Source organism: Tachysurus fulvidraco, chromosome 13 (genome assembly GCF_022655615.1).
Source record: "Tachysurus fulvidraco isolate hzauxx_2018 chromosome 13, HZAU_PFXX_2.0, whole genome shotgun sequence".
Taxonomy (NCBI): Eukaryota; Metazoa; Chordata; class Actinopteri; order Siluriformes; family Bagridae; genus Tachysurus; species Tachysurus fulvidraco.
The window spans coordinates 24,828,871-24,852,068 of record NC_062530.1 but is presented as its reverse complement, the minus strand read 5'-3'; the positions used below and the strand labels follow the sequence as shown (position 1 = coordinate 24,852,068).

Below are 23,198 nucleotides of genomic sequence, written 5' to 3'. Positions count from 1 at the left end.
ACTCTAACAATCATGAGTCTTAACCACTTGAGCTACCCCCTCATCAACGAATATTCTAGTGCTGTGTTTGCCTGATTAGATAGGGCTTTTTCCAGCCATTGTACCAGGTTGTCGAAAAGCCTTTGCAGTACCTCAGGCTTTTGTGGTTTTGAGTGGAATGGGGTGAACGAAAAATGTCATCAAACTGGTCAAACAGCTCCGGATCGCTGGACAGGATAAGATCCATGAGCTTCCAGATTCTAGGACACCTGCCATTCACCTCGAAGGAGATGGTGGTTGCATTTTGTGAAGTCAAAGTATGCAGGGCACAGCCAGTTTACCACTGCATGTCAGCTTGCTGTGGGGATAGAGGGTCTGGCTCAGTCACAATAGGCTTTTCCAGGGTGGAGCAATTGTTGTACCTGCTCTACCTAAGGTTTGGTGTTATGTGAGAATGGCTGGCTCTTGTCATGCTTCCTTGCCATCTCCAGGGTGGCAATTGCATACTCGAGGGACTCTAGCTTTTCTCTGGGGGTGCCGGGACCTCATATCACAATGGCTTCTGGTCATCCAGTGACAGAGTGCTCATGAAGTGGTTCATCACCAGTTCCTTAACAATTTCCTAGATGCATGCTGTTCAGGCTTAAGCCACCTCTTAGGACAGTGCAGCAAGGTGTCCACCTGAGTCCACCAGGGTTTTGGGAACTGACCACAATGCAACAAGATCTCTCTCTTGAGCACCCCCATTGACTTATAAGTTTTGTTAGCAGTTATGCAAGCAAAACATTTGAAATATTTAATCATTTATTTAGGTAAAATAAATAGGACTTGTGGAATGTTCTGCCTGAAATTTAATGCAGCAGAAAGCTAATGGAGTAAATATGTGTGACTTCTATACCCTGTAGAAATATGAATGCAAATGGTCATAAGAGATGGATTTTAATACCAAATGTGAGCAATATGTTGTCTGTCCATTTTTGATCCAAATCATGAAGGATGCATGTTAATGTAATGTATGAAATGGACCCAGTTATCCAGGCTTTTCATGTAATTAAAGTGACCCCTTCGGCAAACCCAAATGTGAATTCGCTGATTCCTTTCTCAGGGCTGTCAAGTGTCATGCACTGAGAGTGACAGTCACTCATTTTGGTCTTTTGTCACGTTCTCCCGCCACACATCATATTTCTCACGCAAAAGAAGTTACACAATAGCCAATCAGAAAATAGCACTATCTGGGTAAGATTTAACGCAACAACCAATGAAAAAAAAACATTAGCGAGGTTTTTCTCTGGACGGGACATTGTCCTCAATCATGACCTTAAAAACTGTTTTAAATGGGAGCAACATTACAAATGATGAAGGAGTCCAAAAAGGCAACAAACACTTACAATAAACAACACCAGTCATAATCTCTCTCTCTCTCTCTCTCTCTCTCTCTCTCTCTCTCTCTCTCTCTCACACACACACACACACACACACACACACACACACAAATTAATAAATGCAAATTAAACAAATACTTTGTATTTGGTTAAATTGCAGTCAGTGATCCTTACAAAACTACTCCAATATTATTATGTTTTTATTTTTTTTTGGAGGAGGTGTGTGGAGATGTCATGCTTGACTGTCTTCAAAACTTGAGAGCCCTGCTTACTTTTGTGGATGTTCCTAAATCTGTATGGTCAATCTTCACGAAAGCTTCAAACATAAAATCACCTCTGCCACCATTCCACATGCTCTGACACCTATATCTGAATCAGACTAAATCAAAGTCTAGTAAAACCATATTTTGTTTGTGAAGTTTATTCTCAGTCCTGTCTTTGTCTGTATTTATTTGCAGGATTGTTGGTGTCTGCTAAAGTGCACCGGAAGAAGCACTCATAACCTTTTTCATGGACATTGACACATCACAAATTATTTGTGCCAATGAGATAATTGTTCTAGACCCATGATTACAAACATGCTTGTTGCTGAACACAGAATATATTTCTATGGACAGAAATAAAACGCAATTCAGATTTTTGCATGATTAGTTTAATCAGGTCCCAAGCATATATATATTAAATTTAAATAAATTAAGTATGTCTCGAAGTTCAAACATTCTTCAGCAAAAATGACAATGCATATGGTTGAGCTGTTTGTTTCTTAGAGTGATTTAGATGTCGGTTTCCCCATCAGATTTTTCTTTGTGTTCAGTTCAGGTTTAAACAGAATAATATAACATTTAGGTGTAAATATACAGAATAGTAAAGCAAAACTGGAGGCCAGAATAGCAAATATCTCCACAGCTACAGTGAATTTTCCAGGTGAACTCACATAAGCTGGAATAAAAGTGATCCAAACTGCACAGAATATCAGAATGCTGAATGTAATAAACTTAGCTTCATTAAAATTATCAGGCAGCTTCCTAGCTAGAAAAGCTAAAACAAAGCACAAGAAAGCAAGAACTCCTATATACCCCAACACAGCCCAGAATCCAATAGCTGAGCCCAAGCTACATTCTAATATGATCTTTTCCTTGTAGTAGTTCATGTTTTTATAGGGGAAAGGAGGAGAAACTGTTAACCAAAGTACACAGATAAGAACCTGTATGAGAGTGAAGGCAAGTACACTAAGTCTCTGCTGTAGAGGCCCAAACCATTTCATGACATTACTTCCTGGAAGAGTAGCCCTAAAGGCCATTAACACCACTACTGTTTTCCCCAGAACACAGGAGATACAGAGGACAAAGGTGATCCCAAACGCTGTGTGGCGCAGCATACAGGACCACTCAGATGGCTGACCAATGAAAGTAAGTGAACAGAGAAAGCACAGAGTCAGAGAGAACAGCAGCAGGAAGCTCAGCTCAGAGTTGTTGGCTTTAACAATGGGAGTGTCTTTTTCTATAAGAAATAAAATAGCTACTAACACAGTTAATGTAGCTCCAAGCAAGGAAAAAAATACCAGTATTATCCCCATATCCTCTGTAAATGAAAGAAACTCTACAACCTTTAAAACACATTTATCTTTGAGAACATTAGACCAATATTCTCCTGGACACTGCTCACAGTTATTTGAATCTGCAAAATAATTATGGTTATCATCATTAGGAAGGGAAATATATTTTATCTGAAGGATTTATTTATTAATGCCATGATAGAGGAACTGTATCTTAAATAATAAAAGAAGGATACAGAATGTACAATTAACAAATATTCTTTGAAACTTGTTGAGGCTGAAATTACCTGTCTTGTTACTGATCTCTCCTTCTGCACATGGTATACAGTCATAGCAGCAGACAGGCCTTCCTTTCTGTGCAGCTTTCCTGGTTCCTGGAGGACAGCTCTCACTGCACACAGACCTCGGCTTCTAAAATACAATACAATTTGGCTACAATATTGGAATAATAAGACTGTATCTTTTTATGCCATAATTGAATGTTAAATAATGAAATCTTGTAGAAAGAGTGGGATATAGAACAAAATATAAAGGCATTTATTTATTTGTTTATTTATTTAACACTGTATTTTTTTAAATACTGTATTCACCTCTCTCTTCTCTCCAGCCCAGATTATATCTTCATGATTTAGTACAAATTGCTCTCCAGCTGGCAAAGAGGAATCATAGTAGCCCACAACCTTGAACACCACTTCTCCATTGAGCCCTCGTTGCCAGTTCAACACATCATATTTTGCAGCCATTGCCCCAGGGTTGTCGAACAAAATATGATCACCTATTTTAGTGGTAAAATTTAACTTTTTTAGAGACTCAACAACCTTCAGATTTGAAAAAAAAAAAACCAGGTATTAATACAAGGATAATGTCAGTCATTGGTATTGCCGGTTTTGTTCTCTTCTTTATATTACCTGCCATGATTGTATTGTTTTGTTTTTCTCACAGCTCTTTTCTGTGCATCCCAACAGGCTGTGCAGAGAATGGGCCACAGCATAAACTGCATTGTAGACATTATTTGTATATCTCAGTTCTGATAAATCTTTACTGTAATTTTTAATCTGAATCATCTCTTCATATTTTCTGCAGTAGCGTTCAGTCTGAGAAACCTTTCCATCTTTATCCAAGCAAGGGAAATCTTTTTGCCAAAATCCATTGAGAGCATAGTCAGCAAACCCAGCAATTTTCAGTTTTCCCACATCAAATCCAATAGATCCACCTAGTACAGTAAAACTTGCTGGTGTTGCTAGTCCACCAGCAAAAATCCATGTAACACCAATGATTTGGTAGCCAGTGAGATTATATACAATAAGTTGTTCTATTAGAATGTTCATATCAAAGGAGGATAGAAATACAATGATTACTTTGGCTGTGCCTTTCTTAATAATATCAGCAGTTTTTTTCATTTTAGATGGAACTGAGCGGTCAAACTTCTCAGAATACTCAACACATATTCCCTCATCTTTGGCTGCTTTCAGAAAAACAGCAATTCCAGTGTTTCCATAATCATTATCACTGTTCAATGCTCCCACCCAAGTCCAGCCAAAGTGCTTGACCAAATATGCCAGAGCTCTACCGTAGTAGTAGTCACTGCGTACGGTCCTGAAGAAATATGGGTACTCTTTTATGTTGCTCAGACATTCACATGTGGCAGCATGGCTTACCTGAAAAAAAAAGACAGGTAAAAATAATTAAGCCCCGTTTGCGTTTCTGTGCATATTACTCTAAAAGTTCTCTACCAAGAGAATCTGTTCTGACAGATAAATGGAACAACTCAAAAGCAGGAAAATTAAATTAAAATCTTGTTTATGAGGCACAATATTTTCTCTTCTATATTTAGGCAAATACTGATGGTAGTATTGATGGGTAGAGAGCTAGTCCTGGAAACATTGTGCATAATATTCAAATAGACAACTTAATGTTGACATTTTGCTTGTCTGCATGTTAATGGACAGTGGGTGGAATTGGAGAAACCCCAGTAAACAAGGTTAAAACATGCAAAACTTTACATTGATATTAACCCACGTAAACAATAGAATATATTGCATAAACATTTACATTTGAGGAATAGTAAACATGATTATCATAATTTAACTATTTATGAGAAATGAATTTCAAATCTAATTCAAAGAGCATTAGCTCTGGGGATTGATATTTGCAAAAAGGACAAAATATAAATATATAATGACGTGAAATTTCTTTTTTAATAAAGATCATCTTATATGCATGTTTAGGTCTGTAAAATACATTGTTATTAAACAATAATTAAAACCATTACTCCTTACCACTGGGATCTGAAATGGTCCTGTAGATTTTGTGAGTACTATAGTAGGAGTAGACTCTGATTCTCCTATGATAGCTTTTACTACTGCTTGTCCAGAACAGGCACCATCTGCTGTCATGTCCTGGCCATTTATCAAAGCCATGGCTGCTTTCATAGATAACAAACCTGAGCGACAGCTGTCATAAATCCTGTAACCAACTGTGATATTTGGTAGCAGGGTGTTGCTTTTGTTGATTTCTTCAATGGCAAAAATCATAGCCTGAGTATGGCGTAATTCACGTAGGTCAAAGCTACAAATATACATGAAAATTTCAATAAAATGAAAAGTAAAGTTATAAAATTGAGAAATGCAAATTATTTCAAAGCACAAATTTCTAGATTCCACACAATCACAATCAGGTTAAATTGTCCATTACAACAAACCTATTGCAGATTAAAGGTTGAGGTTTTTCAGTGTATGTCAATAACTGCATCTCTGTACCACGATGTATTGTAAATATAGCTCCAATTATCACATCTCCATGTTTAGATAGCAGAGGATTTGATGGGTTTTCCAGAATATGGCAATATTCTCCCTTTGCCAGGCTAAGAGAAAAGAGTAGTGCAAGGAATATCATTGCAAAGTGTTTGCACTTCTTTTGCTGCATTACTCTCAAAAGGATATCTTCATGATATATTTATTGACATGCTCTGGGTCTTCTGGGTATGACAGTTTGGGTTGGACAATCAGAGAGGTGGTGAGATTTGTGATGTCACTGAAAGACAGGATTCTGCCTGCAACTTTCAGTTATTTCTGTAATTAATTCAATAAAGAACTCAAATTATATTTTCAGCCACTATTGTTGGTTTGCATATTCTGGGCCTGCATGAGCTGTCAAAAAGTGTGGCCAATCTGTGTGTTCATTTAATCATTTGTGTGATAAGTAATCTTTAGGCAAATTCCTGTCATATTGCTTATATGTCAAAGCCTATAAGTATTCACTTTCAGAAAAATCACATATCACTTCTATACACATTTTAATACTAAAACTGTCACGGATACGCCAGGTTCTCACCACACTTCCTTCAGATGTCAATCACCGGAGTTCTGTTAATCATCACCTGGTGTCACTCAACACTAATTGCTCACAGACTATTTAAGCCACGCTCTCACCTTCATTCACCGTCCAGTCTCGTATGCTATGCTTACTAACTCGACTCTCTCATTGTTTTTCTCAGTAGCGGTTCCAGATCCTGATCTGCATGTTACCAGATTCAACTCCTTATTGAGCGTCGGAGCATCCTTCACCATGTCTAAAAGCTTTGCATCTTTACCTTAGACCTGAACTATCAATAAACACTGGTTTTGATTTCATCTGTTTGTTCATTGTCTTCTGTACATTACAAAAACCGGTGGTAAGTATTTATATCTTTGTGGAAACAAAGTTTCCTTACAAGGATATTGTATCATCCAACACAGACATATCCTTTCCAGACTACTGGAGTTTTGCTTATTTGCTATTTAAAGCACATGTATTTATATTTATCTATGAAACATCACAGTTCGCAAACTATTTTTGTGAGTTCTGAAACATCTGTATTTATGTTTTGTCTTCAATGAATTTTGTGATATCTGGTATTTTGCCCCTTTGCTGTTCTTTGAGCACTTTAAATGTTGTCTTAGATTTTATGGTTGTGACCCTGTCAGTAATCCTCATGCATATGGATCTTTACTCTGGGTGGGGTGCATGAAGGACAACTCCTCACCCATAGCACAAACTCTGCTTGTCAGGTATGGCTATGCCTATTCCCTGCCTGAACACCAGGGGGACATTCTGGCAGGCTTTGTTTATCTGTGCCATGTGCCTTTGTATTTGTTTTTTTATATCACATGTATTATTCCTGCCCTTCCTTTATCCAGTCCTGCATCTGCACAACTGATCCTTGTGTTTCAAAGATTGTCACCTCCTGTCTTCTGTTAAATCAGTAATTGTGTGCACATCCCACCTTCTGGCAGGTGCAGGACAAAAGATTGTCACCTCCTGTTTTCTGTTAAATCAGTAATTGTGTGCACATCCCACCTTCTGGCAGGTGCAGGACAAAAGAAACTGTTAAAGTAAAAAATTTGTAAAGTCCGCAACACTTTTTAAACTCCCATCTTTATTAATGAATTAAAAAGCAACGTTTCGACCCTGTTGGGTCTTCTTCAGGCCTGAAGAATAAAATTTTTTACCTCCTGTCTTCTGCCCTGGTGGCTTCCATCCTGTCAGCAGAGAAAGCTATTTGGCTAGGTCAAAATTTCTTTGGCTGTTCCAGCTCTGGCTCAGAGGTTTGATCTTTCTTCCATTCAGGCATCACCTTAGGGTCATAAGGGTTACATGACACAGGCTTCATACCCTTATATGGAATGAAGTAATTTATACTGACATACATGTCCCTTTGTGACACTTGTTTTCAGATTGTGTAGGAAACCCTTCCACAGTCCCACTAAGGAATGTGTCCTAGATTGCATGGGTTAGTTTAAAATCACAAGATCAACTATCAAAGTTGGTCTTACCTTGACATGGGTTGTCCTTCAAAGTCCCTCTGTCTTCTAACAAAGGATCCTCTTCAAGTTCTTCTACCCAACCTATTGTTTGAATCTTTAGATCAGTGGTCCCCAACCCCCGGGCAAATGGTACCGGGCCGCCCAAGGAACATTAAATTATTTCCACTTTATTTACTGTGGTGTATTTCTCTCGGGTTTGTGCGACTTTGCATGGATGAGAGGTTAACCGGGAGCTGAGAGACGTCACCTAAAGCCGCACCAATACCGCGCATGTGCAAAATATCGTAATATCGGGCTGAGTTTAGGTGATGTCTGGATCTGAGCGGCTGCAAGCGGCAGTGGGGTTGTAGCTTTGGTGGAGAGAAGGTGTATATCTCTCTTCTCTTTGTTCACCGGAACTTTCTCATGTTCAACAGTGCTCGGTGTACGTGTATATTGTGTTTGCTCAAATTTAACCCACAAATGAGCAAAAATGAGTACGAAACAGACGTCGATAGAAAGTTAGAAACTCTGCCGGTGATCTGGATTAAAGTCATGGCAGAATACCCTGAGATTGCCATCACAGCACTTAAATCCCTATTGCCATTTCTGACATGCTATCTGTGTGAAGCGGGGTTTTCTGCAGTGACAGCAACCAAAACAAAACGAGGGAGTAAACTGGACATAAACAACACACTTCGGGTGTCATTGTCTCCTATTATCCCAGTCTCGTTGCAAAGAAATTGATTTAGCATTGTAGTGAGTTAAAAAGGCATGTTTAAATACAATTAAATTAAAATAATTAATTTTAATTTAATTGTATAGCCGCCACCCCACCCCCAGCGGGCCGCAGTAAAATTATCAAACATTGACCGGTCCACAGCGAAAAAAAGGATGGGGACCACTGCTTTAGATGAAGGAGTCAGACTTAGACCTTCTTGTCTATTTAGGGTTCTCACAATGGGAGGCCTTATTTTTATTAAAAGCAATGTAATACAGATAAATGTGTGTAATATATGTAACGCAAAAAATAAAAGAAAATTACAAATAATTAATACAATTTTAATCAACAAATAAAAAAATAGTCAAACAATTTTAGAATAAGTAAAAGTATTTAAAAATGCAAAGATAGTAAGAAAGTGTATGCCTGCATTTGTTTTCTGATGCACACTAAATAAGCAATGACTGAGTGTAACACACACTGAGCTTGCCTACAATAGAATGCACACACAATATTTTTCCAGATGAGCTTTTATACACTTTTCTCACTGTGACTACTAGGCATAGGGTCTTTAATTACATCAACCTCTCTTTCCACATCGGCTCTCACTGCCAAAAAAAGAGAGCCATATATGGGTATAGATGTGCAGTTAATTACTGCATCTGCTAAGCTGTGGTTACATATTGCTTGTACTTGCAGTTTCAGTAAAGGTCACTAACAGGTCGCTGTGTTCTTGTCTAGAACCTCGCCTCAAAAGCAAACATCACTATATGTGTGTGAAGCTTAATACAGTAGTATACTATTGTAAAATAATACATGTTTAATAGGTAAAGAAAAATGTTCAAAAAAATGAATAAAAATATTTTTCAGTCTTATGAAGTCCAAATGTCTAGTTACAATGTCTGTTCCTCAGTCGATTTCAGCAGTTGTTCATCTTCTTGTTTAGGAGTTTCATTCATTTTCTACCGCTTATCCGAACTTCCTCGGGTCACGGAAACCCTGTGCCTATCTCAGGTGTCATTGGACATCAAGGCACTATACACCATCGCAGGGCACACACACACTCTTATTCACTCACACACTACGGACAATTTTACAGAGATGCCAATCAACCTACCATGCATGGAAACCCCCAAGGCACAGGGAGAACATGCAAACTCAACACATACAAGGCGGAGGCGGGAATCGAACCCACAACCCTGGAGGTGTGAGGCAAACGTGCTAACCACTAAGCCACCGTGCCCCCCTGTTTAGAAGTTTAAATCCTTCAATTCACTAACCAATTTTTCTAGTTTAAGGATATTTTCATCCATTTGCAATTGTTTTTTCTCCTTTTGTCTTTCTCTCCTTCTTTTATGTTTCTCTCTTTTAGTTTGGTTTAGTTCACTTTGCTTATTGGAATTTCATACTTTTGTTTAGTCTTCTGATTATGACTGTGGCAAAGCTCTTGTGAATGATTCAGGCATGTGTATCTTATAACTTCATTCCATTTCACCTTTCTCTCTATGGGAAGAGACCCCAGTTCTTGACCTTGGGTCCCATTTTAGGGACATGGCTTTGGCTCTAACTGCACCTTACCCCCAGTAACTCTGCTCTGTCAAAGTGTGCCACGTTTGAGTACACCTTTATCTAGTGGCTCCTCAGTGACCCACTCAAATTTTGTTTGCCTAAACAATCTCTGTCCTAGACAGCACTCCTTGAGGGATTCCTGTCAGGAAGGACCTCCTCTCTCAGGTGCAGAGGGCAATCCTAAAACTCCACCCGAGATGTGGAAGCTCTAGGTTTGGCCGTGAGGGGACCAGTTCCTATTGGCAAGCCTCTCATCTGAGGTAGTAGAGACTCTGCTGAATGGTAGAGCCCCCTTGACTAGAATGCTGTACACTATAAAGTGGAGGCTTTTTCACCTCTGGTGTAATTAACACCATCAGGAGCCAGTGCAGTGCCCTGTTGGTATAGTGCTGGAGTTTTTGCAGTCTTGCCTATCTCAGAGGACTGTCCAAAGTCTATGTGGCTGCTATTGCTGCGAACAACTAACCTTCCTTCAGGGCCTCCTCAGGTAGGCACCCTCTGGTCTCTCATTTTTTGCACAGTGGCTGAGGCCATTCTCTAGACTGTGCCTCCCCTCCTGGGACCTAAGCCTCTCATTGAGAAATTTCTAACCATAAAGATTAGAATTTAACCCTGGCATATCCGAGGCTATCTGACACCACAGTGAGGGATATGTACCAAAGGTGCCAAAGATGGAGAGTTTTCTGTTAATTTTGCAGGCCTTTTGTCCTCTGCCCATGTGTTTTCAGAACAGGAAAGTCTGCAATTGCTGTGCCCAATAAGGACTGCTTCAAGCCAATAAATTGATGTTTGTGCACACAGAGCTTCACTTTATCAATGAAGCGTTCACATAGCCATGATGCAGCATCTCAATCCCTTCACAGGGAACAGTGTTACTTGCATGTGCTGCTAAACTATGTGTCAAATCTGTTTGCATTGTTGTATTTTTTGAATGTGTTTACTCATCAATAGAGGACCAGATATTGCTCCTAGACCTCATTGTCAAGGATTGCATAGGTAATTATAGTTAGCTGTGGAGATATACAGTATCAGATAAATATGTACTGTATATATACATGAAAAAGGTGTGAATTAAAGTGTAATATAACTATTTAACAATATACAGTACAATATACAATTTACACAGTTACCTGAAGAATGTTGAATTACATATATATTCAGAAAGTCTCTGATGGCTGATGTCTAAGGTAGTGTTTAACAAGGTAGAGCAATGGGCTGCTATAGGGAATGTAAACACTGACTTTTGTGTAATATAAAGCTTAGGAAAGTGCTTATTCTACATGTCTGCTGTGCCCTTATATAATGTCCCTGCTTTTGCTCAAGGGTGATTATTTGCTGTCACACTCGGCTGCCAGCAGTCAGTTTTTCTGCCATCCCACTTTGGGAAAATAAGTTTGTCAATGTTTTATTTCCTTTTAGTTCTAGGATATTTTCTGTGTATCATGTAGAAGCAAAATCAAGTTACAATGCTAGTTAAATTCAAACTTTACATTAGACTTGTGGTTCCTGTATCTCATTTATATGAAAGGAAAGGGGCAAGGTAACTCAGGTTATCATTTGTCTCTTTGTGCCATTTGTCTCATTGTTTAAGGTAGCCATTTGATTCAAGGTCCGAGTCAAGAAGGAATGCCAAGCATTAGAGGTGAACTCGTTTCTATGTTAATGAAGGGGTCTGAGAAAGACTCTTATGTTAATGGGATTAAGGGTGAGATTCCAGGATCTGGTGTGGGGCTGTTACATCCATTCATGTTCTGATTGTCACCTATCTGATGGGACTGCCCCCTAAAATGTTGATGACTGCAGCGCCCGTGCTAGTATGCTCTGACTCGTTTCATTGTGTATCTACAATAAAGACTACTGCACAAGGATATCCAAGTCTTTTTTTTGCTATCTACATCATGATGTCTGTTGAAATGGTGCTGTCCATTCAGTACCTAGGTGGCAGTTATGTCAGAAGCATGTTTTTGCTGTGTGTTATATGATCTCCTCCTTTAGCTCTGAGCCTACTGCTGCTGGATGTATGGGCCACAGGGCATATCTACACAACAGGGCATTTCATTGGAAGATCGCTGCACTGTGTTGCACCATGAAAGAAAGGCCCTGAAATTAACCATTCAGTTACCCAGATATTGCCATTCTTACCCCGCACCATCCAGTGCATAGTTGTATGAGTGGTCAGTCATTGTAATAGTGGCCATTGATAGCCCACTTTATTGCAAGGGCTTCTTTTTCATGCGGTTCAAACTTTATTTAGTGGGGTTTAGCTTCCAGGTTAGGGACAGGATTGTGTGGTCCTCCCCTTCAAATTGTTGTGGCAGGATGGTTCTCAGTCCCCTTGGTCCAGCTGACTTGTGTGGTTTGGCCATTAGAATAAAAATGGCCTTTATTATTCTCACATTTACACAGTGAAATTCTTTCATTGTATATCCCAAGTTCTGAGCATATCAGAGCACATGATACAGCTCCCCTGGTTAAGAGGCTATCAGAGGGTTATCAGAGAGGGTTAAGCTATTTGCTCTGAGCTTGTGCTCTAACCTTACAATCAACAACCCTGGGCCTTAATCACTTTAGCTACCTCCTCATCATTTGAACATTCTGGAGCTCTGTTTGCCTGGCCAGGTGGGGGAGTGGATGATGACATTGTCAAAGTGTGACAATCTGTCCATGGGGTCTCAGGATGAAGTCCATCAGACACTGAATTGTTGCTGGGATTCCATGTATGCCAAAGGGGAGAACCTGGTACTGGCAGGGGTGCTGATGGTTGAGGCTGGGCTTTGTCTCAGAGGCTCAGGAAACCTGCTAAAATCCTATTGTCAGGTCTAGTGTGTATAATAAGTGAGATTTTCCCAGCCATTGTACCAGGTAGTCCAAAGCCATTGCAGAAGCTAAGGCTGCAAGAGAGAGGTAGAAGAAAAATGTCAGCAAACTGCTTAAACAGCTACATCAGTTCTGGATAGCTGGACAGACCAGGGTCACTGAGCTCCCGTATTCTAAGAAGTCTTCATTTCACCTTGACAGAGGAAGTGGTTGCATTGGGTGATGTCAAATTATGGGAACAGGAGGTTTACCAAGGCTTGTCAGATTATTGTGGGGCTAGAGGTCTGGCTTAGTCAGCTGGACACCTGGTCATCCAGTGACAGAGTTCTCATGAAATGGTGCATCATCAGTTCTTTAACAACTTCCTTATATGCTGTTCAGGCTGAAGCCACCTCTTAGTACTATGCAGCAAAGTGTCCATCTGAGCCTGTTAGTGTGCTGGGAATCTGGCCACAATGCACTATGATCTCTCTCTTAAGCAACACATAGATGGCAGCCTCTACTGGCAAGAACACAAATTTGGACCCTATGAATTGGTCCTACCCAGAGTAGAAGGAATCAAGTATGCAGACCCAGATCTCCTTGTTCCATTCATTGCTGAATCCGACTCTCTCAAAGGTCTGCAGGTAGGCCTTGACATTTTACATGCTGTTAAGTTTCATGAAGAGGTACAGTACTGGGAATGAAGTAACCTTGGGGTAACCATGGACAATCAACTATCCTTTTCCTCTCATGTTGCTAATGTGACTTGCTCATGTCGGTTTCTTCTCTACAACATTAGAAGGATTCGTCCATTTTTGTCCACACAGACTGCTCAGGTACTTGTTCAGTCTCTTGTCATTTCTAGACTGGATTACTGCAATGCACTGCTGGCAGGTCTACCTATGAACGCAATCCGTCCTCTGCAAATGATCCAAAATGCAGCTGCCCGGCTTGTTTTCAACCTGCCAAAGTTCTCGCATATCACCCCGCTGCTGCGATCCCTCCACTGGCTTCCCGTAGCTGCACGCATCCGATTCAAAACACTGATGCTGGCCTACAAAGCCAAAAATGGACCAGCTCCCTCTTACCTCAAAGCCCTCATCATTCCTCGCACTGCACCCCGCAACCTCCAATCTACCAGCACTGCTCGACTGGTTCCACCATCTCTCAGAGTAAGAGGCAAGTATATTACAAGACTCTTCTCTGTTCTGGCACCAAGGTGGTGGAATGAACGTCCCCTAGAGGTCTGGACAGCTGAGTCACTGGCTATTTTCAAGCGGCGGTTGAAGACCTACTTATTCAGGAAACACTTCAACTAGCACTTCTTTCCTTATCTTTTGCATTTAAAAAAAAAAACAAAAAAAAACTTTTGACACTTTTTCATTGTAACTTTGAACAAATGTTTTAAACTCATGGTATCTTAAGTATGTAACCTAGTGAACCAGCATTGATGTATTCAATGTGAGAGATTTAAGCACTTATGTACGTCGCTCTGGATAAGGGCATCTGCCAAATGCTGTAAATGTAAATGTAAGCAGAGGCAGTCTAAGAGAGGAATTGCAGTGATTGTAAGGGTCCATAAGAGGTTTGTGGGGTGAATATCTGAATAACAAATGAATAAGCATATTGGCTAAATTGCTTGAGTTTCGCCTAGTCTTTCGCTTATGGTTTTATCTACCAGTCTACACTGTCCTAGTGATCTGATGGAGACCATAGAAGATTAAATTTAAAAGAAAATTCATCACCTAGAACAACCATATTTTGTTTGTGAAGTTTATTCTCAGTTCCATCATTATATCTGTATTATTTGCAGGATTGTTGGTTTGTGCTAATGTGCACTGGAACAAGCACTCTTTTTCTTTTATTCATGGACATTGACACATCACAAATTGTTTGTGCCTATAATTGTATTAGATCCATGATTACAAACATGCATGTTGCTGCACAGAATATAGTTCTATGGACTGAAATAAGACACAATTCAGATTTTTATGCGATAGTTTAATCAGGTCCCAAGCATGCATATAAGTATATTAGACATTTTATGAATAGAATTTTATTAATTATGTCTCCAAGACAATACAAATGGCAGAAAAGTTTGTTTCTTAGAATGATTTAGATGTTGGTTTTCCAATCATATTTTTCTTTGTGTTCAGTTCAGGTTTAAACAGAATAATATAACATTTAGGTGTAAATATACAGAATAGCAGAGCAAAACTGGAGGCCAGAATAGCAAATATCTCCACAGCTACAGTGAATTTTCCAGGTGAACTCACATAAGCTGGAATAAAAGTGAACCAAACTGCACAGAATATAAGTATGCTGAATGTGATAAATTTAGCTTCATTAAAATGATCAGGCAGCTTCCTAGCTAGAAAAGCTAAAACAAAACACAACAAAGCAAGAACTCCTATATACCCCAACACAGCCCAGAATCCAATAGCTGAGCCCAAACTACATTCTAATATGATCTTTTCCTTGTAGTAGTTCATGTTTTTGTATGGGAAAGGAGGAGAAACTGTTAACCAAAGTACACAGATAAGAACCTGTATGAGAGTGAAGGCAAGTACACTAAGTCTCTGCTGTAGAGGCCCAAACCATTTCATGACATTACTTCCTGGAAGTGTAGCCCTAAAGGCCATTAACACCACTACTGTTTTCCCGAGAACACAGGAGATACAGAGGACAAAGGTGATCCCAAATGCTGTGTGTCGCAGCATACAGGACCACTCAGAGGGCTGACCAATGAAAGTAAGTGAACAGAGGAAGCACAGAGTCAGAGAGAACAGCAGCAGGAAGCTCAGCTCAGAGTTGTTGGCTTTAACAATGGGAGTGTCTTTTTCTATAAGAAATAAAATAGCTACTAACACAGTCAATACGGCTCCAAGCAAGGAAAAAAACACCAGTATTATCCCCATATCCTCTGTAAATGAAAGAAACTCTACAACCTTTAAAACACATTTATCTTTGAGAGCATTAGACCAAAATTCTTCTGGACACTGCTCACAGTTATTTGAATCTGAAAAATAATTATGGTTATCATCATTAGGAAGGGAAATATATTTCATCTGAAGGATTTATTTATTAATATTATTATAGAGGAACTGTATCTTAAATAATAAAAGGAGTATACAGAATGTACAATTGACAAATACTCTTTGTAACTTGGTTATGCTGAAATTACCTGTCTGGTTACTGATCTCTCCTTCTGCACATGGTATACAGTCATAGCAGCAGACAGGCCTTCCTTTCTGTGCTGCTTTCCTGGTTCCTGGAGGACAGCTCTCACTGCACACAGACCTTGGCTTCTAAAATACAATATATCTTGGCTACAACCTTGGAATAATAAAGTTGTATCTGTTCATGCAATGATTAAATGTTTTGCAATTTAACGAAGCACTATTGAATCATGTAGAATCAATGGGAGATTGAACAAAAAATTAAAGAGATCTATTTCTTTCTTTATGTATTTATTACAGTTAAGATTATATATTACTAATATACTGTATTCACCTCTCTTTTCTCTCCAGCCCAGACTATATCTTCATGATTTAGTACAAATTGCTGTCCAGCTGGCAGAGAGGCATCATAATAGCCCACAACCTTAAACACCACTTCTCCATTGATCCCTCGTTGCCAGTTCAACACATCAAACTTTGCAGCCATTGCCCCAGTGTTGTCGAACAAAATATGGTCTCCTAGTTTAGTGGTAAAATTTAACTTTTTTAGAGATTCAACAACCTTCAGTTTGAAAAGAAAACAGGTATAAATACCAGGATAATGTCAGTCATTGGTATTGCCTGTTTTGCTTTTATTCTTTGTGTTACCTGCCATGATTGTATTGTTTTGTTTTTCTCACAGCTCTTTTCTGTGCATCCCAACAGGCTGTGTAGTGAATGTGCCACAGCATAAACTGCATTGTAGACATTATTTGTAAATCTCAGTTCTGATAAATCTTTATTATAATTTTTAAATTGAATCATCTCTTCATATTTGCTGCAGTAGCTTTCAGTCTGAGAAACCTTTCCATCTTTATCCAAGCATGGAAAATCTTTTTGCCAAAATCCATTGAGAGCATAGTCAGCAAACCCAGCAATTTTCAGTTTTCCCATATCAAATCCAATAGCTCCACCCAGTATATTAACACTTGCTTGTGTTTCTAGGCCACCAGCAAAAATCCATGACATACCAATGATTTGGTAGCCAGTGAGATTATTTACATTGAGTTGTTCTACTAAAATGGTTATATCAAAGGTGGCGAGAAATACAATGATTACTTTGGCTGTGCCTTTCTTAATAATATCAGCAATTTTTTTCATTTTAGAAGGAACTGACCGGTCAAACTTCTCAGAATACTCAACACATATTCCCTCCTCTTTGGCTGCTTTCATAAAAATAGCAATTCCACTGTTTCCATAATCATTATCACTGTTCACAGCTCCCACCCAAGTCCAACCAAAGTGCTTGACCAAATATGCCAGAGCTCTACCATAGTAGTAGTCACTAAGTATGGTCCTGAAGAAAGATGGGTACTCTTTTATGTTACTTAGACATTCACATGTAGCAGCATGGCTTACCTGAAGGAAGAAAGACAGGTAAACAATAATTAATGCCTGTTTGCTTTTCTGTGCATCCTACAACAAAAGTTGTACCAAGAGATAATTATGCACAAGACAGATACAGTAGACAAACAGAAGAACACAAAATCAAGTGTTATAAAGTAAAATCTTATAATGTATGATATGATGTATATGATGTATGACATTTCCTCTTGTATTCTCAGGCAAATAATGATGATAGGAAAAATTGATTGATTTACAACTCAATCCTGGTCTGGTTCCCTGAGTTAATCCTGGAAACACTGCCCATAATGCAAACACCCTGTTACAGCATGCAAACACTGTTTAACACAAAGGAACAATTTAGTGTAGACATTTTGCTTGTCTGCATATTTATGGACAGCGGGTGGAAATGGGAAACCCTAAAGAAACCACATCATACAGGGTAAAACATCCAAAAATCTACACAGCACCAATTTGCTTATGAGTAATATATGCTGTTCAAAATGGAATATATATATATATATATATATATATATATATATATATATATATATATATATATATATATATATATATATATACACACACACACATTTACGTTTGAGAAAAAGTAAACATGATTATTATAATTTACCTACTCATAAAATTTGTCTCAAATCTAATTCAAAGAGCCACAGATCTGGGGACTGATATTTAACAAACAGAACAAAAATGAATATATAATGACTTTAAATTTCTTTGTTAATAAAGATAATCTCATATGCATATTTAAGTCTGTAAAACCCATTGTTATTAAACAATAATTAAAACCATTAAACCTTACCACTGGGATCTGAAATGGTCCTGTAGTTTTTGTGAGTGCTACAGTAGGAGTAGACTCTGATTCTCCTATGATGGCTTGTACTACTGCTTGTCCAAAGCAGGCACCATCTGCTGTCATGTTCTGACCGTTCATCAAAGCCATGGCTGCTTTCATAGATAACAAACCTGAGCGACAGCTGTCATAAATCCTGTAACCAACTGTGATATTTGGGAGCAAGTTGTTGCTTCTGTTGATTTCTTCAATGGCAAAAATCATAGCCTGAGTATGGCGTAATTCACGTAGGTCAAAGCTACAAATGAAATGAAAAGTAAAATTATAAAATTCAGAAATGCAAATTATTTCAAAAAACTAAATTCTAGAATTCCGATAATCACAATTATGTTAAAGTGTCCAAAAAAACAAACCTATTGCAGATTAAAGGTTGAGGTTTTTCAGTGTATGTCAATGACTGCATCTCTGTACCACGATGTATTGTAAATATTGCTCCAATTATCACATCTCCATCTTTAGATAGCAGAGGAATAGATGGGTTTTCCAGAATATGGCAATATTCTCCCTTTGTCAGGGTAAGAGCAAAGAGTAGTATTAGGAATAACATCACATCGCTTTTGCTGCATTACCCTTTAAAGGATTTCTTCATGATATATTTATTGACATGCTCTGGGTCTTCTGGGTATGACAATTTGGGTTGGACAAATCAGAGAGGTGGTGAGATTTGTGATGTCACTGAAATACATGATGCAGCCTGCCACTTTCAGTTATTTCTTTTATTAATTAATTAATTCAACAAAGACCTCAAAAATATTTTTAGCCACTATTGTTGCTTTGTATATGCTGGGGCTGCATCAGCTGTCAAACAGTGTGGCCAGTCTGTGTGTTCATTTAATCATTTGGGTGATCACTAGCCTTTATGTGAATGCCTGTCATATTGCTCCTATGTAGAAGCCTATAAGTAGTTGCTTTCTGAAAAATCAGATTTTATCACTTCTATACTTATATATTTGGGATGTGGTAGCTCAGTGGTTAAGGTGTTGGGCTACTGATCGGAAGGTCAGGGGTTCGAGCCCCAGGTCCACCAAGCTGCCACTGCTGGATGCCTGAGCAAGTCTTTTAACCCTCAGTTGCTCAGCTGTAAGTCACTCTGGATAAGGGAGTCTGCTAAATGCATTAAATGTAAATATACACATTTTAATATTAAAACAGGTGGTACGTATTTATATCTTGGTGGAGACAAAGTTTCCTTACAAAGATAGCATAACATCCAACACAAACAAATCCTTTTCAGACTACTGGAACAAGCCCTCAACTGAGTTTTGCTTCATTACTATTTATGCATATAAACTTTGCTATGAAAAAAACTACTCCAGGTTACTTATGTAACCCAGTTCCCTGAGAAGAGTCAGGGCTGATGCTATGGGAATGCTTCTTTGAGGAAGTGGTGTCTGAAGATGACATCCCTTAGGTCTCCTCTTGCCTGATGGTTCTGCCACCTAATTCTGGTTGTAAAAGTCCTGATATGGTCCCACATAAGAAGAATGGGTGGTTATAGCTAAAACCCGACTCACATGAGGTGGTGGGGTAGACAGCTGTAGAGATGGCCGTAAAAGGGCATCATTGGAAACCATGTTCAGCCATCGGGCAATAGGATTCCTTCTGACCACAGGTAAGCTACTTTAGCAGGTCAGCTTGGAATGCCTGCAAATCTGTGATTGTGTGCAGCAACACACAGGCTTAACCTACAGGATTGTAGGCCTTCTGTAGAAGGCTTAGGAGAATAAGAAGGCCAACACTAACCTTTCAAAGGACTAGTCTAAGCTAAGCTTATTAACAGCACATGTGATCACCTCCAGGAGCTAGTCAAACACCAGAGAATGCGGTGGCAATCTGACTGCTGCTTGCTCCTCATTACTGACATCAAGCTTCTCAGAGTCTGATGTAGAAATAATAATAATGCTTCCACACACGTTTCAGTAGAAATCAACTAGACGTGGAACTCCAGCCGGGATGCAGCCAGCGAGAGCAGAGATTGAGAGTACATTGAGAGTCATTCATTATAGTACAGCCAATCAATGTGAGCTCCCAGGGTTGAAGTAAAGATATCAGAGTCAGTGGATGGGACGAGAAAAGGGCTCACCCATCTCTCATTCGTTTTCCAATAACTTAACCTGCAACCTCCATGACCGAAGCTGACGTGACTGTCTTGACAGGCACAGAACACCAGCATGGAATGCAGCCAGCGAGAGCAGAGATTGCGAAAAGCAACCGCTCATAATTCATGCGATTGTCTTCCTCCAGAGATGATTGTTCGTTCCATGATAAAAAAGAAAAGACCCTAGTCTTCATATACTATATTCCTTTGTCCTAGTCTTAGACAATAAGACAGACAATATGCACCAACATACACAGAGCACTTCCTAAAAACAAAGAAGCTTCCTCAAAGAAGCGTTCCCATATTGTAGCCCTGATGCAGTGTCGAGTTCCTTCGAAATTAAATCACAGTTTGCAAGCTATCCATGTGAGTTCTGAGCCATCTTTATTATATTATATTCAATAAATTTTGTGATATCTGGTATTTTGTCCCTGCCCTGTTCTTTAAGCATGTTTTAAATATTGTCTTGTATTAGACAGTTTGATCTGTGATTGGTAAGGACCAGAACTGTTGTGACCATATCAGAGATCCCCATTTACAGTATATGGATCTTAACTGGGTGGGGTGCATGAAGGATGGGTTGCAGAAATCAAGGTCACTTATCTTTGTTGTCAATACTTTTGTAAGCCATTTAAGGGTCACACCATTCACACCCTCACTATTTGTTCAATCTTTGGGTCCAATTGCTTTGTCCCATCTGAATTGCTTCAGCTAAGCTCATCCACCACCTCACCTCAAGTTCTCACCCAAAGCACAAACTCTGCACTTTTTTATTTATATATGTACACTGTTAACAATGATTTTCTCTGAGAAACTCGTTTCTGATATTGCTCAACTATTTTTCACCACAGCATTGGGGGAATGGGTGATCCTCTGCCCATCTTGACTTCTCTTTTTTATACCCAATCATGTTGCCAATTGACCTAATAAATTGCAACCCTGTCCTCCAGCTCTTCATTATATGCACATTTAACTTTTCCGGCCTCTTATTGCTACCTGTCCAAACTTTTTTGGAATGTGTAGCTCTCATGAAATAAAAATGAGCCAATATTTGGCATGACATGTCAAAATGTCTCACTTTTTATAACATTTGATATGTTATCTATATTCTATTGTGAATAAAATTTAAGTTTATACGATTTTAAAATTATTGCATTCCTTTTTTATTCACAATTTGTACAGTGTCCCAACTTTTTTGCAATCGGTTTTGTATATCAATCAGGGAGTTCTGAGTTTGGACTCTCTGTTCAGGTTCAAGCATCCAAATTTGCTCTGGGCATTAGCCAGTTTACCAGGGCTTATCAGCTTATTGTGGGCTTAGAGGGCCTGACTCAGTCACAATGGGCTTTTTCTTGATGGGGCCATTGTTGTACCTGCTTTACCTAAGGTTGGGTGTCATGTGAGAATTCCCAGCTCGTTTCATGCTTGCTTGTCATCTCCAGATCTCCAGGGTGGCCACTGCATACTTGAGGGACTCCAGCTTCTCTCTGGGGGTGTTGGGACCTCATATCTCTATGGCCTTCTAGTCAAGATGTAGACAATCACCAGTTCCATAACAACTTCCTTAGCCATATCCTGTTCAGGCTGAAGCCATCTATTAGCACTATGTGGCAAGGTGACCATCTGAGTCTGTCAGGGTTTTGGGAATCTGGCTACGATGCACTATGATTTCTCTTTTGAGCACAACATAGATGGTAGCCTCTACTGGCAAGAATGCAAATTTGGAGCCTATGAATTGGTCCTACCCAGAGTGGAAGGGATCAGGTATGCAGGCCCAGTTATCCATGTTCTATTCATAGCAGAACCAACTCACTCAAAGGTATGCAGGTAGGCCTTGACATGATACATGCTGCTAGATTTTATGAAGAAGCATTGGACATGATGAAGAGGCAGTTCTCTTTCGAGGGAACTCGACGTTGCATCAGTGCTGATGCTATGGAAATGCTTCTGTGAGGAAGTTGTGTCTGAAGCTTTGTGTGCACACACACCATTTTAATGGCTCGGGAAGGACATGTAACGGAGTGATTACGTACCAGCAAGTCCATATAAGGGTATCTACGTCACACTACTCCAGCGTCTTTGTCCTCAGGAAGCTTTCTGGGTATGTGTGTCAATTGTTTGTCCTGTCTGTCTAGTACAAGGAGAGAAAAATATATATTTTAGAGAAAGCTAGGTGTTTGTTTGGGAGAGGGGCATGCCCAGTGGGCTCTCGAGGGAGCCGGCTGCGTGCAATGTAAGGGATTCACTCTGCATACTCTCCGATCCCGCCTGGCTGTATTTTTCAGCTTCGGCTGCACCTCGTTGTTCGGGTCCGCGTCCACCGAGTCGGCACAACGGCTTTGGTCATGGGGATTGCAGGTTTAGTTAGCAAATATGGAGAAAGAGACGGGTTTTCCCTTTCTCTTTCCCTCTGAATAGCTGACACAATCAGCTGCATTCAAGGAGCTGCTCGAGGCGGTGACACGCGCTGTCTAGGCTAAAATTAGATTGGCCTGAAGAGGAAGAAAGTGTCGTCCGTTATAAGCTAGACGACCACTTTCTGACTTCAGGCCGCAGGCCACCTTCACGTGGGCAGCTGCCATTTTTCCCAGACCTCCATGCAGAGGGGTCGAGGTCTTGAAGAATTCCATTTTCAGCGTGTATTATTTCTCTATATTGACTATTCAGCCACGGTATGTGGTGATGCCTCTGATTGAAGAGATGCTTACAGGCTATATCTCACCTACATCCCAGCACAGAGGAAACCTGACTTCAGGTGGTATCTGAGCTCCACCGAGCCTCGGACGTTGCGCTCGGTGCTACAAAGCAGACGGCCTGCTCCATAGGCCATGCAATGGCTGTGCTTGTTGCCACGGAGAGGCACCTTGTTGCCACA

The 23,198-nt window shown here is 39.7% G+C and overlaps 2 protein-coding genes across 2 annotated transcripts; both read right to left on the bottom strand.

The window, feature by feature from the left end:
• Positions 1 to 2,124: 2,124 nt before the first annotated feature.
• Positions 2,125 to 6,485, bottom strand: LOC113652529 (extracellular calcium-sensing receptor-like). The gene is made up of 7 exons (XM_027161642.2): positions 6,358 to 6,485; positions 5,618 to 5,779; positions 5,196 to 5,484; positions 3,825 to 4,574; positions 3,507 to 3,734; positions 3,204 to 3,327; positions 2,125 to 3,038 (listed from the first exon to the last, which is right to left on the bottom strand). Exons 1-7 carry the CDS (start codon positions 6,483 to 6,485, stop codon positions 2,125 to 2,127), a joined length of 2,595 nt encoding a protein of 864 aa, XP_027017443.1.
• Positions 6,486 to 14,894: 8,409 nt separating this feature from the next.
• Positions 14,895 to 22,953, bottom strand: LOC113652528 (extracellular calcium-sensing receptor-like). Its single transcript, XM_027161641.2, has 8 exons — positions 22,868 to 22,953; positions 22,579 to 22,660; positions 18,579 to 18,730; positions 18,175 to 18,463; positions 16,617 to 17,366; positions 16,303 to 16,530; positions 15,974 to 16,097; positions 14,895 to 15,808 (listed from the first exon to the last, which is right to left on the bottom strand). Exons 1-8 carry the CDS (start codon positions 22,951 to 22,953, stop codon positions 14,895 to 14,897), a joined length of 2,625 nt encoding a protein of 874 aa, XP_027017442.2.
• Between the last annotated feature and the right edge of the window lie 245 nt (positions 22,954 to 23,198).

Coding starts and splice junctions, on each gene's coding strand:
- LOC113652529 (XM_027161642.2), bottom strand. CDS start 6,485: ATGGTGAAGGATGCTCCGACGCTCAATAAGGAGTTGAATCTGGTAACA. Junction 5,780..6,357: donor ATAGCATACGAGACTGGACG/GTGAATGAAGGT, acceptor CTTTTCTCTTAG/CCTGGCAAAGGGAGAATATT. Junction 3,735..3,824: donor AAACAATACAATCATGGCAG/GTAATATAAAGA, acceptor TCAAATCTGAAG/GTTGTTGAGTCTCTAAAAAA.
- LOC113652528 (XM_027161641.2), bottom strand. CDS start 22,953: ATGGAATTCTTCAAGACCTCGACCCCTCTGCATGGAGGTCTGGGAAAA. Junction 17,367..18,174: donor GACCATTTCAGATCCCAGTG/GTAAGGTTTAAT, acceptor TTCTTCCTTCAG/GTAAGCCATGCTGCTACATG. Junction 16,098..16,302: donor GGGCTGGAGAGAAAAGAGAG/GTGAATACAGTA, acceptor ATTGTATTTTAG/AAGCCAAGGTCTGTGTGCAG.